Below are 20981 nucleotides of genomic sequence, written 5' to 3'. Positions count from 1 at the left end.
GTGAAAATGGCCCAACTAATTCCCCTATTTCTTCATGCACACTTTAAAATGGTTATAATACATTTTTTTTCTTAATTCATTACATTTTTTTTGCTAGAGCACACTTACACATTCCCCAGCTGTTCTCTAAAACTATTGTATTTGTTGTTTCCTGTTGAACTGTCTTCAACTTATGTCTTTGAAAGTAAATAATGACCCATTTCTGTTAGTCTTGGAACACCAGCTTTTATTTCCTGAATTTAATAATATTGTTATATTTGTGGATATATCTGTGAGAAGAACAGATGACTAATCCTTCTTTGAAGAACATCTGCAGTGTTCAGTGGACAGAGATGTTTATACCCAAATCAGCCTTTGTTTTTTTTTAATCTTAAACAACAAAGACCCAACCTGCAGCAGTATATTTTTTTTTACTGAACAGTGAACATGTTCTTCAGCTAGAGAATATTTTTTCTCCTGTGTTGCCTGAGAAAAATAAACGCTTTTTATTCTGCAGTGAATTCACAGATATATGAGCAAAAGCAGAAATGTAGATCAGATAAACAGAAGATGGCATGTAAAAAAACTGTTATTATTTCTGTGTATCCATTGTGGATAATGGGCTTGGATTATTTTAATAGGAGACCCTTAGCCACATGGCATACTACTTTGAAAACCTTTCAAAAAGAGCATATTTATTTATTATAATTTTTATGCTGCATTTCTTATAAGGTGCTCAGAGACACATATGTAGTCCTCCCTCACACACGCCACGTGAAGGATATTAAACTGAGGGGGCTAAGGTTATCCCTTAAGTGTCAAGATAGAGTTGAGGTTTTACCCCAAATCCTCCTGTTCTTAATTCTACATTCCAGACTGGCTCTCACAACCATACATTGTATGTAGGTGCCTATGCTTTAAATAGTAAACAATCTCACAGGACATACTACTAGTAGTTCTGCTGCTGTTTCTTTTTCTGCTGCTACTGTTGTAAAATGTGAAATGATATTAAAATAGTATGAATAACATGAATTAATAGCATTCCCATTAAAACAAGCTTTGTTACTTCTGTAACGTTTGAAGTCAGGAAAATTTAAAGAGGAATTATATGGGATACGTTTCAGGTGGGGTAGACTACCCTACAAAATATTGTTTCTAGTATCTAAGGATTTCTGCATTTTTGTGTGTCACACCTTGAGTCCCTAGTTTTATGCAGAAGTTCTAGTAACTTAATTTAAATTGCTTGGAAACGGTGCAATATGAATCACTTGTTATGCTTCAAAAGTAACAGGCCATAGGGATTTCCTGATACAGCCAAAAGAATATTTTACTTTTTTTCTGCAAAGGACGAAAGAAGGAGTGGGACCTACAATGCTAATAACAAGGAGGGCTTGAAAGGTTTCCAAAAATAAGTAAAAGCTGAAGACAAACTGTTCCAACAACCAAATAGTTGCTAGATGTTTAGAGTAGTGTATGAGTAGAATCAATATATCTCAAACAGTATGCTTCTATATGCCAAACCATACAAAAAAAAATCAGGTAGAACAAAATGCTCTGAACATTTAATAATCTTTGTAGTATTGTAAACCTTTAAGTTACTTATGGAAGAATGTGTGTGAGAGAGAGAATGGACGAATGTAATTCTGATGCCATAGATACTTAACTTGTTATGTTCTCTGCAGTCAGACTATATAACACTTCACCCCAGGTAAGAAGTCTGATCAGATTAGAGTTTGAAATAAACTGACAACAACCTTAAAACCATTTTTGTGCTTATAAATGCCCTCATAGAAGCTAAGGTATTAGAATTAAAATAGCAAATGCATTTTCTGTTAGGCACTTGATGAATTTTGACACTCAGAGAGCTAGAGTAACTTATTGTGTTTTTGGTATTCACGTATTTCCTTTATGCCCCACTACCTGAACTCTGATTTTTCTTGTTTATCATCTTGAAAGATACCTTGTCATTTGACAATACTGACATACAGCTCATTTGGCATTTATATAGCACAGGATGCCCTTAAAGGAAGAGACTGCATGGTATAATAATAAAACACAACAGAAATAGGAAGTCTGCAGAGAGAGAGAGAGAGAGAGAGAGAGAGAGAGAGAGAGAGAGATTGACCACTCTTGGTTCTTTCTCTTTGTTTGATTCTTTCATACAAAATAAAACAATTGTTCACGACAGTCACTTCCAAATAAAGAGAGCTACCTTAAATACATCCGTCTGGATTTTGTAAAATATATTTAATTCTCTGTGTGGCCAAAGATGTAGATACTTAAATCTAGAGACTGGAGCCGTGATCAGACAAGACAGATCTTTCTGCAAACCCTGAAAAAACACCAGGTTTACAGAAAAATCTGAAAGAAATGCATTGGGAGTATGAAATCCTCCCCCCATGATAAAAGGAGCACCTGTAACTTTAAGAAACAAGTGCCTTCAGTGGTCATTGCTAGACAATCACAACAGTATTGCTGGTGGCCAGGGCTTTTTTTGAGGGAGAACTCTCCAGAACAGTGCTCCGGCAGCTCTAGAATCTGCCCACGTGATTCCTTCCTCCTTCGGCCCCGTGGTCTCTGCAGAGGAGGTTTAGCTGCTTTGAGTTCATTCTGCTTTCTTTTCATTCCTCTGTGAGTGAGTGAGTGAGTGAGAGAGAGAGAGAGAGAGAGCAAGCAGAGCTACTGGAACCAGCTCTTCAGAGGATGCTAAGCTGCTTTGAGTTCATTCTGCTTTCTTTTCATAGGGGTGGGAGCTCTGTGTGTGTGTGCTGCTTTGAGTTCATTCTGCTTTCTTTTCATGGGTGTGTGTGGGCTGTTGGGGGGCTCTGTGTGTGTGCTGCTTTGAGTTCATTCTGCTTTCTTTTCATGGGGTGGGTGGGGCAGTGCATGTGTGTATATGTGTGTTGCTTTTATTCTTTTGTTGACTGAAGTTGACATGGTTGACAGCTTTTGAATGTGTCCAAGTCACAGAAGGTTTTCATCAATATATTCATCAGCATATAGGTGTTCTTATGTCTTCATAGCTGTAACTCAAATGGTTCTCCTCATCCTCAGCTGATTAACATCATTGAAATTGCAGTGGACATATGGGTGTTAAGGAAGTTTTTATGATTATTGTTTGTCTGGGACATTGGAATATTTATGAGCATTTCACAATGTCACAACGGCTTAGCCATTGGTAAGATACAGTTGGCAGGCAACAAAAAAAGCCATTTTAAACTAAGTATAAACCTAATGCAGCTGAAGTTAAGTATCTAATTTTGAATTGCTCCAGTAAAACCCTCCCTGAAAATTTGAAAATTCAATATTCATTAGTTTAGGAATTTCAGACTCTCTGGAATTTTGAGAAAGAATTTTGGATTTTTTTTCTATGCTGGCAGAGGGAATCTGTTAGAATATAGATTTATGAGATGGGTTTTGGATTTTTAGAGGCCCCCTCCTTGCATATTTTAATATATAATTCCAAAGAAAGGAAATGTTTGGGAAAGAGAATGGAAGATTTCACTTTTTGTAGAGGATACAGAAAGGAAACAAACCCATTCTCATAATAGTGTAATTTTCCAAGCTTACTAACATTTATCTTGTCATAATGCATTGTGCTGGGTTCCGGGAGTGACATTGCTTCCGGGAATGATGTTACTTTCGGAAGTGACATCATCACACATTTCTCGAAGCGTGCGCACGTGCTTTGCGCACACACATGATAATACAGAGTTCCACCACCTCTCTTATCGGAAAAAAGTCCTGCTGGTGGCATGGCGTCAGCACTGTTCAAGATGGATGCTTAAAAGTAAGCTCTGTCTCTCCTTGACCCCAAATCCACAAATAAAATTGTCATAACATTCAAAATTGATCCAAAAACATCAGGATATGGGGAAAAAAAGACATGAACAGCAACAAAAACAAACTTAAAAGCAGTCAAGAATCTACAGGATTTTTTCCTCAGCCTCAAAGCCAGCATGTCAAACAGAGAGCAGAGAAGACACACTTAAAAATGGCTGCTGAGGGAAGCTGGGTGAGTTTGTCACTTACTTCTTCCCCTGATCATGCTGTAGCAGCTCTATTGGCTTCCATGGAGCAAAACATTCTTGAAGAAATGTCCCTACTTATTAAACCTCTAACAGATCAATTTGAAGAGCTTAAAATAAGCATAAACAATGCCACACAGAAAGAAAACTGCCTTAGAAAGGAGTGAGACAATACAGGAAGAGGTCTGGGAACTTCAAAGAGATAAGAGGCAAATGCAAGAGAAAATGTTGTACTTAGAACTCCAATCAAGACAATCAAATCTGAAATTTAGGGGTTTTGAGGAACAACTGACTGCCTCAGAGGACCTACCTTCCTTTCTGGAAAACTAGCTAGCTAATATTTTAAACATAGAAGATGGCATTGCCTCATTAATAACAAGAGCTTACAGGATTGGCCCTCAGAATCATCAGACCAGAAAAGGCCCCAGAGATATCAGGGCAGTCTTTCTTCATAGGAGAACAAGAAAAAAAATACTTGACACTGCCAGAACTCAATCTGCACTTTCATTTAAAGGTAATCCAATTTTGGTTTTCAGTGATTTTCCAAGTGAAATACTAAATAAAATGAAAGAACTTAAAACAACAACAGAAGCATTAAGACAAACTCATATCAGATACAAATGGGTAAATTACACAAAATTACAAGTGAGTCACAAAGATAAACTTCTCTATGCCACAGGCTATGATTCAGGCCTATAGCTGTTACAAGATGTAAATCTGTCTACACCTGTGGATCTTGATAAAACATGCCAAAAAAGGAAACTAGCACAGCCATCCACTCCTCACAAGGAAAGTAAAATGACTGTTCATCACAACTAATGGAAAATGCAGATGGAGTCTAAATACAAAACATTTATCAATTCATTATTATTGCATAATACCTTAAAATTCTGTGGAAAGTTTTGACTAGTTTTATAATTAAATATAAAAATCTTTATGTGGTTTGAGGGAGAGTAGGGTTCTGTATTTACTTAAAGTAGTTCTCAATTTTTTTTTGCAGCCCTTCTAGTTGGTGATTACACCAATAACCAGAGTGAGAAGTTATTCTCACCTGTTTATAGAGGGCTTTGTAGCTGTTAGGTTCTGCTCTTCATTCTGATCATAATATTGCTCTTCTCTCTAGAATGCTAATCTAGATAGAAAGATTTACAAACAAGGTGATTTCTTAATTAATTTTGAACATAATACTAGTACTCTTATAATAAATTATTATTTACAATTTTTTCTGATAGATAAATATATAGATACAAATAGAGAGAAGGTCAGCTAATTTTAAACTGATTCTCTATAAATCTGTTTTTTATAATAGTTGTATTTTAAGGGGAGAATTGGGGAGGGAAACAAATAAATTCATTATAACTATTAATTGACTGAGGGTGGAAAAAGGTGTGTTCTAACTGCTATTTTGATTTAAAAGAAGTACAATATTTTAATAATCTATGGAAGGGGAGAAATGTTTGATTCAGCTAATTAATTATCTTATTTAATTATTGATTGATAAGTCTTTATAATGTTATTGTAAAAATCAATTGATATCTATTTAATTGTTTAGAAGTTAATCATTACTGCATATTGTTTATCCAATATACATACTTAAACAAACATTTAGAATTAACAGTTGGATATTGATAAGTTATAATCCTGTATTAAGTTACTGTTAGTTATTTTTCACTACCGATGCTGGATTGCTGTATATCTTAACTATTGTAGTTCAAAACACAGTTTGCAATATTAGTGGTTGTTATTCTGCATCAAGTTATATCACCAAGCTGCTGTCAAGGTATGTTCTTAAAGTTTGGTGATAATATATTTGAATCTTAACATAATCTCTCTTAATGTGCGACGTCTTAATAATCCAATCAAAAGAAAACAAATCTTAATGAATTTGGCTGAGCTAAAGCCAGATCTAACACTTCTTCAGGAAATTCACTTACACTTCACAAATAGCAATGAATTAAAAGCTAATTGGATTCAGTTCCAATACCATGCCAAAGGGTCCTCAAAAGCCCCTGGTGTATCAATTCTAATTTTAAAACAAGTATGTTTTCAGCACAAAGCAACATTAAAACACCCACAAGGTAGATTTGTATTCCTAAAAGGAGCAATAGAAGACCACATTTTAACATTTGCTGCAATATATGCCCTTAATAACAATCAGTTCAAATTTATAGAGGAGACTCTTCTAACACTGACAAAATTCCAAGAAGGAAAAGTGATCATTGGAGGCGAGTTTAAGTTCATAGTGAACCATGTCACTGACCGTACATATTTCAACAAGCCAAAAGGGAAAGGGAAAAATCAATTCACTCGTTTAGCTGAAATAATCAACAACCATGGTGGACATATGGCATCTGATGCATACCTCTAAAAAAATACACCTATTTTTCTGCAAGGCATAACATTTACACCAGAATTGGCTTCATTCTAATCTCAGACTCATTGACAAACCAAGTCCTAACTTTGGATATTGGAAATATGACATGGTCTGATCATGCCTGGGTCAGTTGCACTCTAGAATTAAGTCCTAAAACATCAACTGAAAAGAGATAGACTTTAGATCGAGCACTTCTATTTACTGAAAAGAATACTAAAGAAATAGAACAAGCTATCAAACAATATCTGAATGACAACATGAGATAAGACACCTTATTGCATATAGTATGGGCCGCCCTGAAAATGGTATTAAAAGGTCAATTAATTTCAATGTCCACACACTTGAATAAAAGTAAGAGAATTGCTAGACCAGCATTAATGGATTGAATCAAGACACTTGAAACCCTGCACAAATCAAGAGGAATCAAAAAGATATACAATCAATTTTTTGCTGACCGCAAACGATTAGATTCTCTGGAAACATACAAAAAGATTTTTTATATACCTGAAACAAAAGCATTGGTTCAACACTCTAAAATCACTTCAACTTCTATTATGGAGGACAAAAAACGCAGATATCCAGAACAATTGAAGTAATCCAAGATACTGAAGGCCACTGTTCCTCAAAGTCTAAAGCTATAACTCAAATTTTCACTGACTTCTTCAAGCAGCTGTACTCAACAAAAAACCCAAAGGCTCAATCTATCACTGAATACCTACTGCAACATACAAAAATAAAAAAACTAGAAGAATCTCACCGTTTACTATTATAAGAACCATAAAAAAACTTGAAAAATAATAAGGCAGCGATCCCTGATGGTTATCCATGATAGTTTTACAAGAAATATGCCTCTGTTCACGCTTATCCACTAATGGAAACTTATAATAACATTCTTAAAACAGGAAACCTTGCCCCATCATGGTCCATGGCATCAACAACAGTCATACCAAAACAAGGCAAGAACCTTCTAAATTCAGCTTCATACAGACCGATTTCTCTGCTAAACATAGACTACAAAATATTTATCTCCATTCTAGCCAAAGGTATCAATACTTTCATAACAGAGTATATTCACCAAGATCAGTTCGGCTTTATCCCAGGGAGAGATCTTACAAACAATATATATAAATACCTTGAGCATACTTGAATCGTGTAATTGCAGCAAATCAGAAGCTCTTTTTCTATCTCTGGATACTGAAAAAAAAATTGACTCCTTGGGAATCCCATGTCTATATGCCTTGCTACAACATATGGGCTTTGGAGGAACCATCAAGTCAATCTCCTCTAAACCAATGGCACAAATCAAAGTGAATGGGTTAATCTCAGAATCTATACTCTTAGAAAGTGGGACCAGACAAAGCTGTCCTCTCTTGCCAATGCTATTTGAACTTGTTTTAGAACCTCCTGTGGAAGCAATCTGAGATAATGATCAGATACAAGGAATAACAATTGCATCCAACAACTACAAATTAAGCATGTTTGCTGACAACATATTATTATATATCAAAAATCTAGTAAACTCTCTCCTCCAACTTCAAGAAATTCTCTCAACGTTCAGACATATATCAGGACTGAAAGTTAATCAAACCAGATCTGGATTACTTACTATTAATCTATCGCCTGAAACAGTGAAATTAATTCGTCAACAATTTAAATTTTAATGGACTGACAATAATTAACTTTATCCAGGGATCTTGATCCCTTCCACTTTAAACAACTATTCCAAAATATTCCAAACATATTCCAAAATTCAAGGAAATAAAGCAAGATTTATTCAAATGGAATCAACAACAATTATCTTGATATGAGCATTATCATCTCATCAAGTCCTTTGCACTCCCAAAATTAATCTTCCTGTTTCGAACTTTGCTCATTGAATTATCTACAACTTTATTGAAAAATTGGCAGACTATTCTCAATTTCCTATGGCAACATAAACATCCACGGATTGCATTTTCCACTCAAAGCTAAAAAATACACATGGAGGCTTCAACTATCCAGATGTTGAAATTTACACCAAATCAATAAAAATAGCAAACATAGTGCTGATGCTGCAGATGGGTGATCGTCTGGATTGGACCAAAACACTATGGTCACTCCATCACCCTCTATCCAAAGAAGAGCTGATTTGGAGTAAAGTGAATTTATGTCCCCTGATGATCAACCAAAATACCATCCTAGCATCCATACTTAAAGTGTGGAATATTCATAGAAGCAAATTAGTGATGGAAATATCCCGATTTTCCACACTCACAGCTCAAATTTGGTTTCCACTTGGTCAGGATCCAGCCTCTTGAGAAATCGGGAATCATCAGAATATCATGTGTTTGCTATTGTTACTGATAAAGGGATTCTTGAAAAATCAGAACTAGAAAGGAAAATACAAAACAAATCTCATGGTACTCTTATCTACAGCTCAAACATATGACCACACAGATTAAAACAACTGACATACTGGCCTAAGCTAAATCAGAATTTGAACAAATTTTAGATAATCCGATGCCAGTTCGTAAAGGCTTAATTTCAAAAATTTACAGTGCAGTCCTCCTTACTTGTAACAATAAAGTTCCAACGTGCCAAGTTAAATGGCAGCAATAGTGCACAAATCTGAACTCAAACTATCAATGCAAGTCTATATCAACCTCAAATCTTCTCAATTCACCAGTGGTTAGCACCAAGCTACAAATTTACAAAATAGTACATCGTTGGTACTGCACACCTAAGAAATTGTCCGCAATATCTTCAGCAATATCCTCTCTATCATGGAAAAGATGTGGAGAAATGGGCACCTATGCCCACTACTGGTGGGAGTGCAAACTCACTGAAAAATTCTGGAAAGAAATCTTGGAACAAGTAACCCACATAACTGGCTATATGCTCACAATAAGACCTGAAATAATCTTTCTGGACCATGTCAGAACTCAACTGTACCACGTATCAGGCACGATCTCATAAGGATCTTCTTGGTGGCAGCGAAAACTGCAATAGAGTCAAAGTGGAAATCACAGAAACCTCCTACACTAGCAATTTGGTACTCTAAGTTATGGGACCACTACATTATAGAGAAAATCACAAATGGCCTCCTTCAAGCTGAAATATACCCCAGAACAACAGATTTTACAGAACAGAACATTTTCATTGAACATGTAGCTGAGAACGACATACAACCAAAAAAACCAGTGTACCAACCATGATGTTATGAAAGTTTCAAATCTATGAACAATCATGATTATACATCCTGTCAGACCTTGCACAACAACAAATGACATTTGCAAACAACTTATTCAATCGTTTAGTTCATCATGATACATCTTATCCTCCAGTCCTGAACAATCAGCAACAAAATAAAGTTTTCTATCTCATGTAACTGTCAGGGTCATGGCCCCTGCCATACTCTGAGGGTCTGGGGTTCACTGGTGTGCTGCAAGCCTGATCCTCTTTGGGCTTCTTTGGGAGTGATATTAGAGTCTTTTACATACTTTGGGAAGAAGCTCTGAAATGCAGAGAAGGCAGTTATCAATGTTACTAGGACAGTTATCGCTGTTGCCAAGGAAACAAAGAGGATCCAACTTTGTTTACTTTTTCTTTCTGCAGCTTATTATAAATGAACTTAGAGCTTAGTTTCAGGGGGAGTAGTGTGGAGAGTAGTAAAGTAGGTAGTGCCTGAAGGGGTGGGTAGTGCCTGAAGAACTTAAGGCTAACAGAGGGAGGGGACAGCCATTCCTATCAAGAAAGTCTTTCTGTACTGAATTCTTGGATTATTAAAAGCTTTAACTCATGCATCTTCGGACTCATGCAGTGAAGTTATTTGAGATCTAAGTTGGCAGTCTCTTACAGTAACATTGAAAGAATTCATGCAGATAACCTAACTCAGTTATTGACTCAACAGACATATTAGCCTCAGTCCCAGCTCCCTGACTCCAATCCTGAGGCATGAGTCATTATTGGGACTAGGTGTTGAAGCACTGCTGGGCCCAGAACCTGGTCACATCTAAGCCAGCCTCTCCTAGAGTCTGTGCTGCTCCATTAAGGGCTCACAGTCTTGCCCCTGACTCCTCCCTCTTGCTGGTGCTGCCTGCAGGCTCAAGGCCTTTCCATCCTCACTTTGTGTCCCCTCTTACAAGTTCAGAGCAAGGTGGATTAAAACATCATTTGGCACTCCTACTTCTCAGTGAGACAATGATAAATAAAACTGATGTGAAGGAAATTCTATCAGATTCAACTTTATTCCAATACCATCACCCTGTTTTTTACATGTTTACATTTTCTAAATTTCCCGTACTTTTTGTACATACATTTCATACATCTGAAGGCTAAGGATTTGCACCCAAATCCCTTTAAAAGTATATATAATGCAGGGCTGGGGAGTAGTTGGTGCAGTAAGAACTCAAAAGTGGGGTTCACATATTCGTAGAGAAGATGCCCATCAGTGGATAGTAGCTCTGATGGCTGAAGGAAGCTTCCACATTCAGAGAGGCACTAAAGTTCTGAATACCAGTGCTAGGAGGCTAAATAAGTATTTTGGGCTCTATGCCCTGTTTTGTTGGCCCTCGAGGGTAAGCTACTATGTGGAACAGGATGCTCGACTAGATGGATTAATATTGATCTGATCCAACAGGGATGTTCTTAAGGTAACTGTAACCCTCACCCTGTTAAGGGTTTACAGCCTTCACAATCTAGTCCATTAAGGTGAATAGGACACTGCTCCACCAACTGTTCTTATGGCTGTTCTTATAGCTCCTCCTGAGTCTTTCACTGTTCAATGGATCCATAAGAATGCATTGATCAGACCCTGTCAATTTTTTCTCTTTCATGGAATAGAGGATGGTTCATGAAATTGGGGGGCTGGGGCTGGAGCGGGGGCTGGGGCTGCGGTTTGTGGGCTTTGGGCCATTTAAAGGGCCCTGCCGCTTGCAAGCGGCAGGAAAGGGCCCTTTAAACTATTAAATGTCCTTTTATCTGCCATGGCTAAGGGTCCGAAAAGAGGCATTTAAACCCCACGAACCATGAACCACGAACTTGTGCATGAACTTGCCCTAGTTCATGGGGGTTCGTGGTTCCTGGTTTGTGAAAATGCTACGAATCACGAACCGCATCATTCGATTTTTTGTGGTTCGTTCCCATGTCTAGTTAATTCATCAAATGGAAAATAAGTTACTGAGCTTTGAGTTCTGTGGAGTTCTGGATTAAATTGAGACCTGTAACACTCGTATCCTTCTTTGACATGTAAACCTTACTTTTCTGATCAGAGTGTTCTATAGTGGATGGGGGTGTGTATGTGTGACAGGATTTATTTCATGTATTTGGTATCCCTAGTGTTGTTGCAGGCCCAGTAGCAAAAGAAGGTTGCGTTTAGTTGGCACCTGAACAGGGACCAGTGCTTTCATGTTTTTTTAGAGAAGGATAAAGACAAAGCCAGCATTAATTGACTTTCCCTACGTTTGTCACTAATTCCTATATCCAAGTTCAATTTGTTAGTATTCTGGAAAGAGAAAGTGAGAGAGTAATATAAATATAGTGAAAATCACTTATCCAAATTGTTTCTTTTAAAGTTAAAATATCTTGGGTTAGCCTTTTGACAGTTCTGTTTTTCCTTTTGGGAGACTGAGGTTGGTCGGCACTGTCTATTCTGGCCAGATAAGTAACCTTGAGCTACAGGTGCAAACCGCAAATAGTTCTCAAGGACAAAGCTTCACAGAGACTGGTATCTACTTCCTGGCTTGTTAGCATGTAGCCTTATGCGGATGGGGTGATGAGTTTTTTCCTTGCTTCCTTACCTGTGAGGACAGGCCATGGTAGAGTCTGTCATCAGAGGTTTTTGGCCCAACTGATTGGCTAAGAGTTTAGGCCAGCTGCAGGCAGCTGGTCAAGAAGATCAGGAAGGATCAGTGAAAAGAGAAGAGAAGGAGACGTGTTCCTGCTTTTGCTTCTGTTACAGGATGCTACACTACTGGTAGCAACCTTGTGGTTTTGTCTTTGGGATCTCTGGACTTAAGAGCTAAAGCTCCTTTTTGGGCTGTGAAAATTGCTGAAGGTAAAATTTGGAACAAGTTCAGGGACTTCTAGTGAATGTAGCCGAGCTTAAATAGTCTGTTGCTGATTTGTGCTTCTCCGCATACTTCTATGTTTATTTTTGTTTACCTTTGCAGTTTTCTTTAATAAATTCTTTTTAAAAAAATGGCGTTGAGTTATTGAGAGTTGTGGCTTCAATCCAAATCCAGTTCTTTGGCCATTTTGCCACATGTTACCCTGTTGCTTTGTTTCTGGAGTCAACCTGCCTAGTGCCTACATCACAGGGCTGACCTCCTGTTTAAAACCTGGTAGGGCTGGAACTTGCCTCTCAGTTGCACAGCTGAAAGTTTAGTTAACAGAGATTGGTGACAGCTTTCTACCCTGGCAGGGAAGCTTCACTTACCAGTCCTTTTAGAATTTTGCCTTTTGACATCAGCAAGTGACTGGCAGCTCCCCCGGGGACCCAGGCAGGCTTGCCAGAAACTGCTAAAATAAAAAGAAAGCTGATGACAGTGTGAACTCTTCTTTTATATTATGTGAGTCTTCAGTCTTTGCCCCCCCTCAGTATTTGCAAGAGGGAAGGGGCATTTGTAGCAAGGGTGACTTGATCACTGACTGCTACAGTACTGCCTAAGGAGACCTAGCTATCAGCAGTGGCAAACTTCTAGTTCAGCATTTTGCAGTTTTGCATATTTTCCTGCTTGGATGTTCTTCCTTAGAAATGTACCATCTGAGTATATTGTTAAGGATCACCTCTTTTCTGAATATATATATTCTTATTCTTACTCTTTTTTGTATGGCAAGGTGGAATTGTAGTGACATTCAAGTCTGCAAGTGCAGATACAACTTTGTGGGCAGTCCACTTACATTAATCTTTTATAATTTTGTTGTGTTGATGATATTTTGCCACTAACAAACTTGAAAGGTGGTTATGTATAATGTCTCTGACCTGCAGTGTATCGATTTCTATACATTGGAATGAAATATCTCCTCTTTGTGTACAACATTTGTCACAGTAAACAGTGTGATCTTGCCTAATAATGTTCAAATGTGCCCTGCCGATTTTCTGAGAGTGCTTATTACCTTCCTATCAAAGCACCTGCACCAGTAAAGAGATTCATCATGTTTTTCATGCCTGGATGATTGGCATTTGTTGCTAAGAATCCCTAGTAAGTTCAGATTGTAGTCATTTAACTCACAGATCATATATTTAGAAATGTTCAGAAAATATTTAAAACATTTTATTTTCAGATGTATACCAGAGAAGAATATGGGAGCATCTGGACATATATCTGTTTCTATATTCATAATAGGTACACATTTATATTTATGTCATAGGTATTTTAGATAAAAATATATTTATAATAGGTACAAATAGAAGGAATCCCTCCTTTTTCTGTTTGTATCCTTGAGTGTGTGTATGTGTGTGTAATGTAGTGTAATGTACCATCAAATTGCTTCTGATTTACGGTGACCCTATGAATAAATACCCTCCAAAACATCCGATAATTGATAGCATTCGTCAGATCTCACAAACTGAAGGTTGTGGCTTCCTTTATGGAACCAATCCTTATGCTGGGTCTTCCTCTTTTCCTACTGTCTTTGACTTTTCCTAGCATTATTGTCTTTTCCAGTGAGTCTTTCTTCTTATGATGTGTCCAAAGTACAATAGCCTAAGTTTCAGCCTTTTAGCTTCCAAGGAGAATTCAGGCTTTATTTCATCTAGAACCCCTTATTTGTCTTTTTGGCCATCCAAGGCTAAAGTAAAACTCTTCCCCAACACCGTGTTTCAAATGAATCAATATTCTTTCTGTCAGCTTTATTCCTAGTCCACTTTTCACATTCGCACATATATACACGTATCTTTTTGCCCATGCATCTGATGGACTCTGAGGGGATACAGTGAAGAGAGGGAATTAGGAGATGGCCATCTCATTCTTCCTGTAGCAAAGCAAGCCAAGCTCCTCCTCACTGTAGCCACCTCCATCACGGTGCTTTTTGCTATTGAATGCTGTCTGATCTCCAGCAGAGGATTTTGAGTGGCGCAGGAGGCTGCTTCAGAAAAAAGTAACTGGCAACGATATTGTTGCATGAGTTCCTTCCAGGCATGCTGCTGTAAGGTCCAATTCTTACACTGCAATCCTATGTAGAGCTACTTCAGCGAGTTTGATTTCAGTGGACTTAAGTTGGGACTGCACTGTTCTTCAAGGTGTCATTAGATTCTTCTATATTCTGCTTGTAATATTAACATGGTTGCCCCTTTGGAAACCAGATTTTTTTTTCATTCTTTGTACAGGTTAGTATTACTTCATGTTACAAATAAACATGATTTAAATATATATGTATATGTAAGAGAAGAAATTCAAAATCAGTTTATAATGAGATCACATCTCAATTGTCTTGGTCACAGATCTTGAGCATATTTGACTAAAGGCTTAGCCATTTTGTTGCTTTGCTACAGTCTCCCAGTGAAGAGCAATGTATTGGGAATCGTTTCAGTTATTGGTAATGAGACAAAATGAGAAATTGTTTTTTAACTCAAGATGCAATTAGCTCTGAAATGAAAAAAGACACTTGAGAAAGAAGGGTTTCAGTCATGGGAGATGAAATTGTAATTGCTCTTACATTTTGTAGTGGTTCTTGAATGTTCTTTTTGAAAAGCATAGACACAATCCAAAATTAAAGTCTTTTGAAGTTCCACTGAATTTAATGGGGCAATTGTAGTATGCACATACCATACCTTCTTTCACTGCAGCCAAAGGGACTGAACACTACATAAACTGAATATTTAAGCCTAGAAACCAATGGTAGATATCAGCTCCTCTGGGTATATTCAGTAGCAATTTACATTGAAACTGTAGAAGTGAGGGGAAGGACACAGTGGTCCCTGCCACCAAACTGAGGAACAGTGACTAGTAGAGGTGGGCACGGACCGAGAAAAAACCACGGCTGGTTGGTCTGTGGTCTGTCGGGTTTCATGGACCATGGACCATGAACTTTTCATGGACCCTCCCCAGTTTGCAGACCAGTTCGTTGGTCCATGGTCCATAATTTCTGGGGGCTCTAGGACAGCCCCCTTCACACTCAGAGATGCCAAATTTGCAAAGAGCCTTCAGCAGGCTCTCCTCTCCTCTCTGGGAACAGATCAAAGGGAGTGAGTAAAAGTCGGATCCAGGTGATTTTAAATGGAGCCTCATGAATTCTTATGATTTTTAAATTGAAATAAAACAAAAAAGCTGTCATATTATAGATCATGTCCTAGTCTACAGACAGCACCAAAACAATCATGCACCCACAAATCCGTGGTGCCACCACAGTGCAAAAACATGTTTCAAAAGCACGGATCCTCATGGATCCTCTTGATTTTTACATGGAGCCACCTAAAATCCACCACACAATCCCCTATCATGTCTATTGCCACAAATTGCACCCAAAAAACCATGCACTCACTGCTTCGTTGTACCACCACGATGCAAAAACATGCTTCAAAACCACAGATCCTCATGGTCTAGTGGCAAGGAATTTCTAAGGGGGGGGGGTCAGTTCCTCCTGGAATGAACCCAGCTATGGACAACAAGTCCGTCTGTTGGGATGCAACCACAGGGTGGCAGGCCATGGTGGACTAGGGGACAGGAGGACCCATAGGGAAGGATGTTAAAATTCCACTTATGGGAGGGGGCGCATTTGCACTTGGCAAGGTCTGGGGTGGTCCAGAGCCCTGACCCACCCAGGCACCTTCCCAGCCGGGACAAGTGCTCAAAATAATAATAATACTGTTAATAAATAGAATATATCTAAGGATTATGTGAGTCCTCACAGACTGGCTGTGGAACAGAAGCAGTCAGAATCTCAAGCAAAAGCTTCAAATACCTCCCTCTGTGATTGAAAAATCCACCCTGTAGTTTCTCTTGGTCTTACTGCCTGCTAGAAACTGAAACCATTTGCCTGAGAGGTGGTGGGGAGGAATTTACTCCTGCTCTCATAGAGAAGAACGGAAGCTCTCTATTTGACAGCCAGATAAGGTCTGCGAATGTTCCCTCCATTGCCTAGGGAATTGATTGCTCAGCACTGGGATGTCTGGTTTCACAGACTAGTAGACCGATGGACCGGCCCAAAAGTCATTGTGTCCATGAAAAACGCGCTTCCCATGACCCGCTGGTTCATGTCAAATTTTGGTCCATTTTTCGGTCCATGCTCACCTCTAGTGGCCAGTAGAAGTCTGCACCCACTTGCTTCTAGGAAGGCTATCATGCCAAGGAGAAAACCAACTATCAGCCACAGAATGAGAAACAGCAGGAAGCTTATATTATTTTATTTATTAAAATATTAACACCCTGCCTCAAGGCAACTTACAATTCCAAAAATGTGTGTCCTTCCAGATAGGCTGCAAAACAGAGCTATTTTATTGGGGGCCACCTACATCTGGGCAGAAGGAGAATATCTACAGTTGTGAAGCACAAGGTGTTTTTATATTAATTTAATAGTTTATATCTGTTGTTTTTGATGCTTGTTTGTATATGTTTTTATGTTGCTGTTACCCACCTTGGGTCCTGAGATAATAAGTGAAAGGCAGCATATAAATATTTCAAATAAATAAATTATGATTAAAACATCAAAAATATTGTATATCCTCAAGAAAATGCCTGTAATTTAAACCCCACTAAAAACTTGCATAGATAAAATGGGTTTACAGTATTGCCTAAAACCTTACAAAGCCACTATACAAAAAAGACAGGCTCCAGTAGATGCCAACAAGCTACCATAAACAAGGGGGAAACCAGAAGATTATAATGGTGCTTGAGAACATATGGGGAGACTTTGTCCCTAAAAATGTGGGTTCTAGGACTTGAAGGATTTTAAAAGTCATATTCACTTCCTCCCTCAAAATACACTTGATTATCACTGCAGTGGTAGGGCATTCTGGCCTCTGTCATTGGCCAGAAGAATATAAGCTGCAGGTAGTTACAATGTGTCCATGCTAGAAAGAACATCAAGGGAAGACCAGCATGACACCACCAAGATGAAAATGCCTGTTAACAAAAACAACTTGCCTCTTTGTTTTGGCATTCTTAGACTCATCTGGCTACTCCATATGCCTCTCTCCACTCTCCTTCACTTGGATAACCATCTTTTAGTCTGGAAGCCTAAGGGGCTCTTTCTGTTATGTATTATCACAAGAGTATCCACTGTGATGTCTGGGGGTGTCATAGCACCTGCCAACACCTTTCCTGGTGCCTGCTAAATGTTTTTAAGAAAGTGGGTGGGGCCAGGTGAGGATTTTCCCTAGCAGAGGCTGTTTTCACACAGTCACGCACCCAGAAGATCGCGCAAAACTCACAGCACAAAAGTGACTTCCTAGCGCGATTTCCCGGCAAGATCCCAATTAATGGCACTTTTTCTGACATCATCATCAGGCCATTAAAGGGAGGTCGTGCTAGGAAGATGCTTCATGCTGTGAGTTTGCGCAATCTCCTGGGGCGTGAGTGAAAACGGCCAGGGCTTCTGATCAGCCATTGGAAATCTGATTGGTTATGCAGAATTTTTTTAAAAAAATTGTTTCAGAAATTGCTGCCATCACAATACAAGGATCTTCAATTGCATGACAGAAAGTAAGCTATGTGTATGCAAGCAAATACTTTTAAAACAATTTGTTCATTTAAAAAGGCATCATGTTAAGCAGAGCTTTGGTCTGAAATGTTGAAGAGTTACTATTATTATGCATAACCTCAGTCACTGACATTTTGTAGTTGTCTCCGCCTCCTGCAGCAATTGTTTTGTGGTTGTGCCCACCACCGTATGTCAGAATATGAAAGATGTCCACATGCTCAAAAACATTGGTGACCCTTGTATTATTGCTTGTCAGCAGGATTGTGTGTGGAATTTTAATTGCTGTGAGTCATTTTTAGAGATGAAACTTTATAATGAAACCAAATTACTGTGGACCAATTTAAACATGACCCGTGAGATCCAGTAATTGGTTAAAAAGTGCATAATTTAATTTTAAATCACATAGGCCATATTTTGGAGAGGATTGCTTTTAAGGCTGCATTGTGTTACTAGGAAGGCATATACAAGGGCTAAATTCTGCAATTTTTTTCCATACACTTTCCTTTAAAGGAGAAATCAGGGCTAAAGAGAGAGAGCGAGAGCGAGCGATTGCTCTTACACTTTCCCACCATCGCTCCCTAGAGTCATATTACTGAAATAAGGATATTGATCTCCCTTATGCTATTGCAGCCTGTGTCGGACCTGTGTCCTATTGTGCCACTCATAGTTAAGGCCTTGGGAGAAGCCACAGTATGTATAATCTGGTAAATTTGTGCATAAAGAAGCATATCCTTCTCAAGGCTCAAATAGTGGAAAAGTTTATGTATTTACTTCAATTCTCTCAATCAAAGGGAATCTAAATCACTTTGTTGCAGCATCAACTTGTTAATTGTTATAAGTGTTATACCAATGTTGTAATTGTAGCAGTTATCATTTGAGAGCCAGTTTGGTGTGCGGGAGCCAGTTTGGTGTAGTGGTTAAGAGCACGGGACTCTAATCTGGAGAACCGGGTTTGATTCCCCACTCCTCCACTTGAAGCCAGCTGGGTGACCGTGGGTCAGTCACAGCTCTCTAAAGCTCTCTCAGCCCCAACCACCTAACAGGGTGTTTTATTGCGGGGATAATAATAGCATACTTTGTAAAGTGCTCTGAGTGGGCGTTAAGTTGTCCTGAAGGGTGGTATATAAATCAAATGTTGTTGTTGTTGTTGTTATCTAGAATGGAAAAAAAGAATGGATATTTTAGAAGAGCGTTAATTATTTTTAGATTTCTTGTTTGTTTCCTTAACCCAATGGTTTAGTTCCATAGAGAAATGAAGAGACACAGGACAAAGGAATTGCTTTCAGCACCCATTTATTGCATTCAGCGGCATTATTTTCAGGGCACAGATTGTGAATTTAGACCACTTCTATCATATAAATGTTCACACTTAGTATAACTTTCTATCCTGGGCCGGTTCCAGACGGCCCTCCCCATCCCAAAACGTCGTGCGTCGTCGCGTGGAAAATGCGAAATATCACGTTTTCTCACGCGATTTTTGCGCGACGTCACGCAAAACTTGCACGAGAAAACGCGATATTTCGTGTTTTCCGTTTCGGGATGGGGAGGGCCGTCTGGAATCGGCCCTAATGAACAACATTTATTTTCTGTTCTCACAGTGGTTATGGAAGGTGCCGTCAAGTTGTAGCTGACTGATGGTGACTCCATTGGGGTTTTCAAGGCGAAAGACAAACAAAGGTGGTTGCCGTTGCCTGCCTTTGCCTAGCAATCTTGGACTTCCTTTGTGGTCTCCTATCCAAGTACTGATCAGAGCTGACCCTACTTAACTTCTGAGCTCTGATGAGATCAGGCTAGCCTGGGCCCCCAGGTCAGGGAAAATAGTACAAACAAATTAAATTTCTTGCTGCTATTTGGGTAATAGTAATTAAATTGCTTATTTCCATTGCTCTTTCTTTTAGGCTTTGATTTAGTGAAATGTGAAGATCCTGGTATACCAAATTATGGCTACAAGATCCGTGATGAAGGACATTACACAGACACTGTGATTTTATATAGCTGCAATCCAGGATATACAATGCATGGCAGTAATATTATTACCTGCCTAAGTGGCGATCGAAGAGTGTGGGATAAGCCTTTACCTACCTGTATAGGTAATGTTAAATCAATATATTTATATATATTATATATCTTTATTTTATATTAATAGATTAATATACAACAGTGTTGTACATTTGCATAATATATCTATTTCTTTATTATTAATTATTTCTTACTTTGTGATAGTGGTTTGAAAGAGCATGTAATATATCTTGATATATTTCTGTTCAGTTATTGAAACTATGGATGTGTGAAGTCTCCTAGAGTCGTTTTGCTAGTTCTCGTTAAAACTTTTGACTTCTTCAAAAAAATTTCTAATGTTTTGCCCAAGTAGTAGTCCTTATGGCAAATTGCTGGCTAAGAATTATGGACCCGCCTCCATGAAAGTGCCAGCCTTCTCAGATTGTTGTTAGTTTTCCTCAGATTTCCCCTGAAGTTTAACCCAAACAAGAATCCCCAAGTCGGCCACATTTTATGTTGAGGCAAATATTTTGTGACAATTGTTACTGGAAAGAATGTTTGCTGTCTTTCTAACAAATCCTGCTGTCTAATCATCTGCATCTATTTTTTGGTTTTGCAGTTCTTACTTTATGGTACATTTTACCTTTAATGAGACAGCCATCGATGCCTTTTGCAGACAATAACAATCCAACTAATTTTGTGTGAGGTTTCTGCACCAAGATTTACTTTTTTAAAAAAGTTTTTGTAGTTGAAAATATATTCCTTGACATATTTTCTGTTACTTTCCAATAATAACATTCCATTTATTAGATTTATATTTATATGAGTACATGTGAGTAGACATGGGCACGAACCCAAAAAATTTAATGAATCTACTGTTTGTGGTTCAGTGCCAATGACGATCCCAAAGTTGCGAACCACAATGGACATTTCCTGTTGCCAAACTGGTTCGCAGTTTGTGGTGCTCAGAACGGCCCCCGTTG

At 38.4% G+C, this 20981-nt stretch overlaps 1 protein-coding gene across 1 annotated transcript in view; it reads left to right on the top strand.

Annotated features, from left to right (window-relative positions):
* The window catches only part of CSMD1 (CUB and Sushi multiple domains 1), a 1321894-nt gene that overhangs the window by 1015423 nt on the left and 285490 nt on the right, over positions 1 to 20981 (top strand). Inside the window, exon 25 of the mRNA XM_054971211.1 lies at positions 19899 to 20090. Within this exon, the coding sequence (XP_054827186.1) occupies positions 19899 to 20090 (192 nt within the window). The remainder of the gene's footprint in view (positions 1 to 19898; positions 20091 to 20981) is intronic.

Source organism: Eublepharis macularius, chromosome 1, assembly GCF_028583425.1.
Source record: "Eublepharis macularius isolate TG4126 chromosome 1, MPM_Emac_v1.0, whole genome shotgun sequence".
In the NCBI taxonomy this organism is placed as follows: Eukaryota; Metazoa; Chordata; class Lepidosauria; order Squamata; family Eublepharidae; genus Eublepharis; species Eublepharis macularius.
This window is presented reverse-complemented; position numbering and strand designations above follow the sequence as displayed.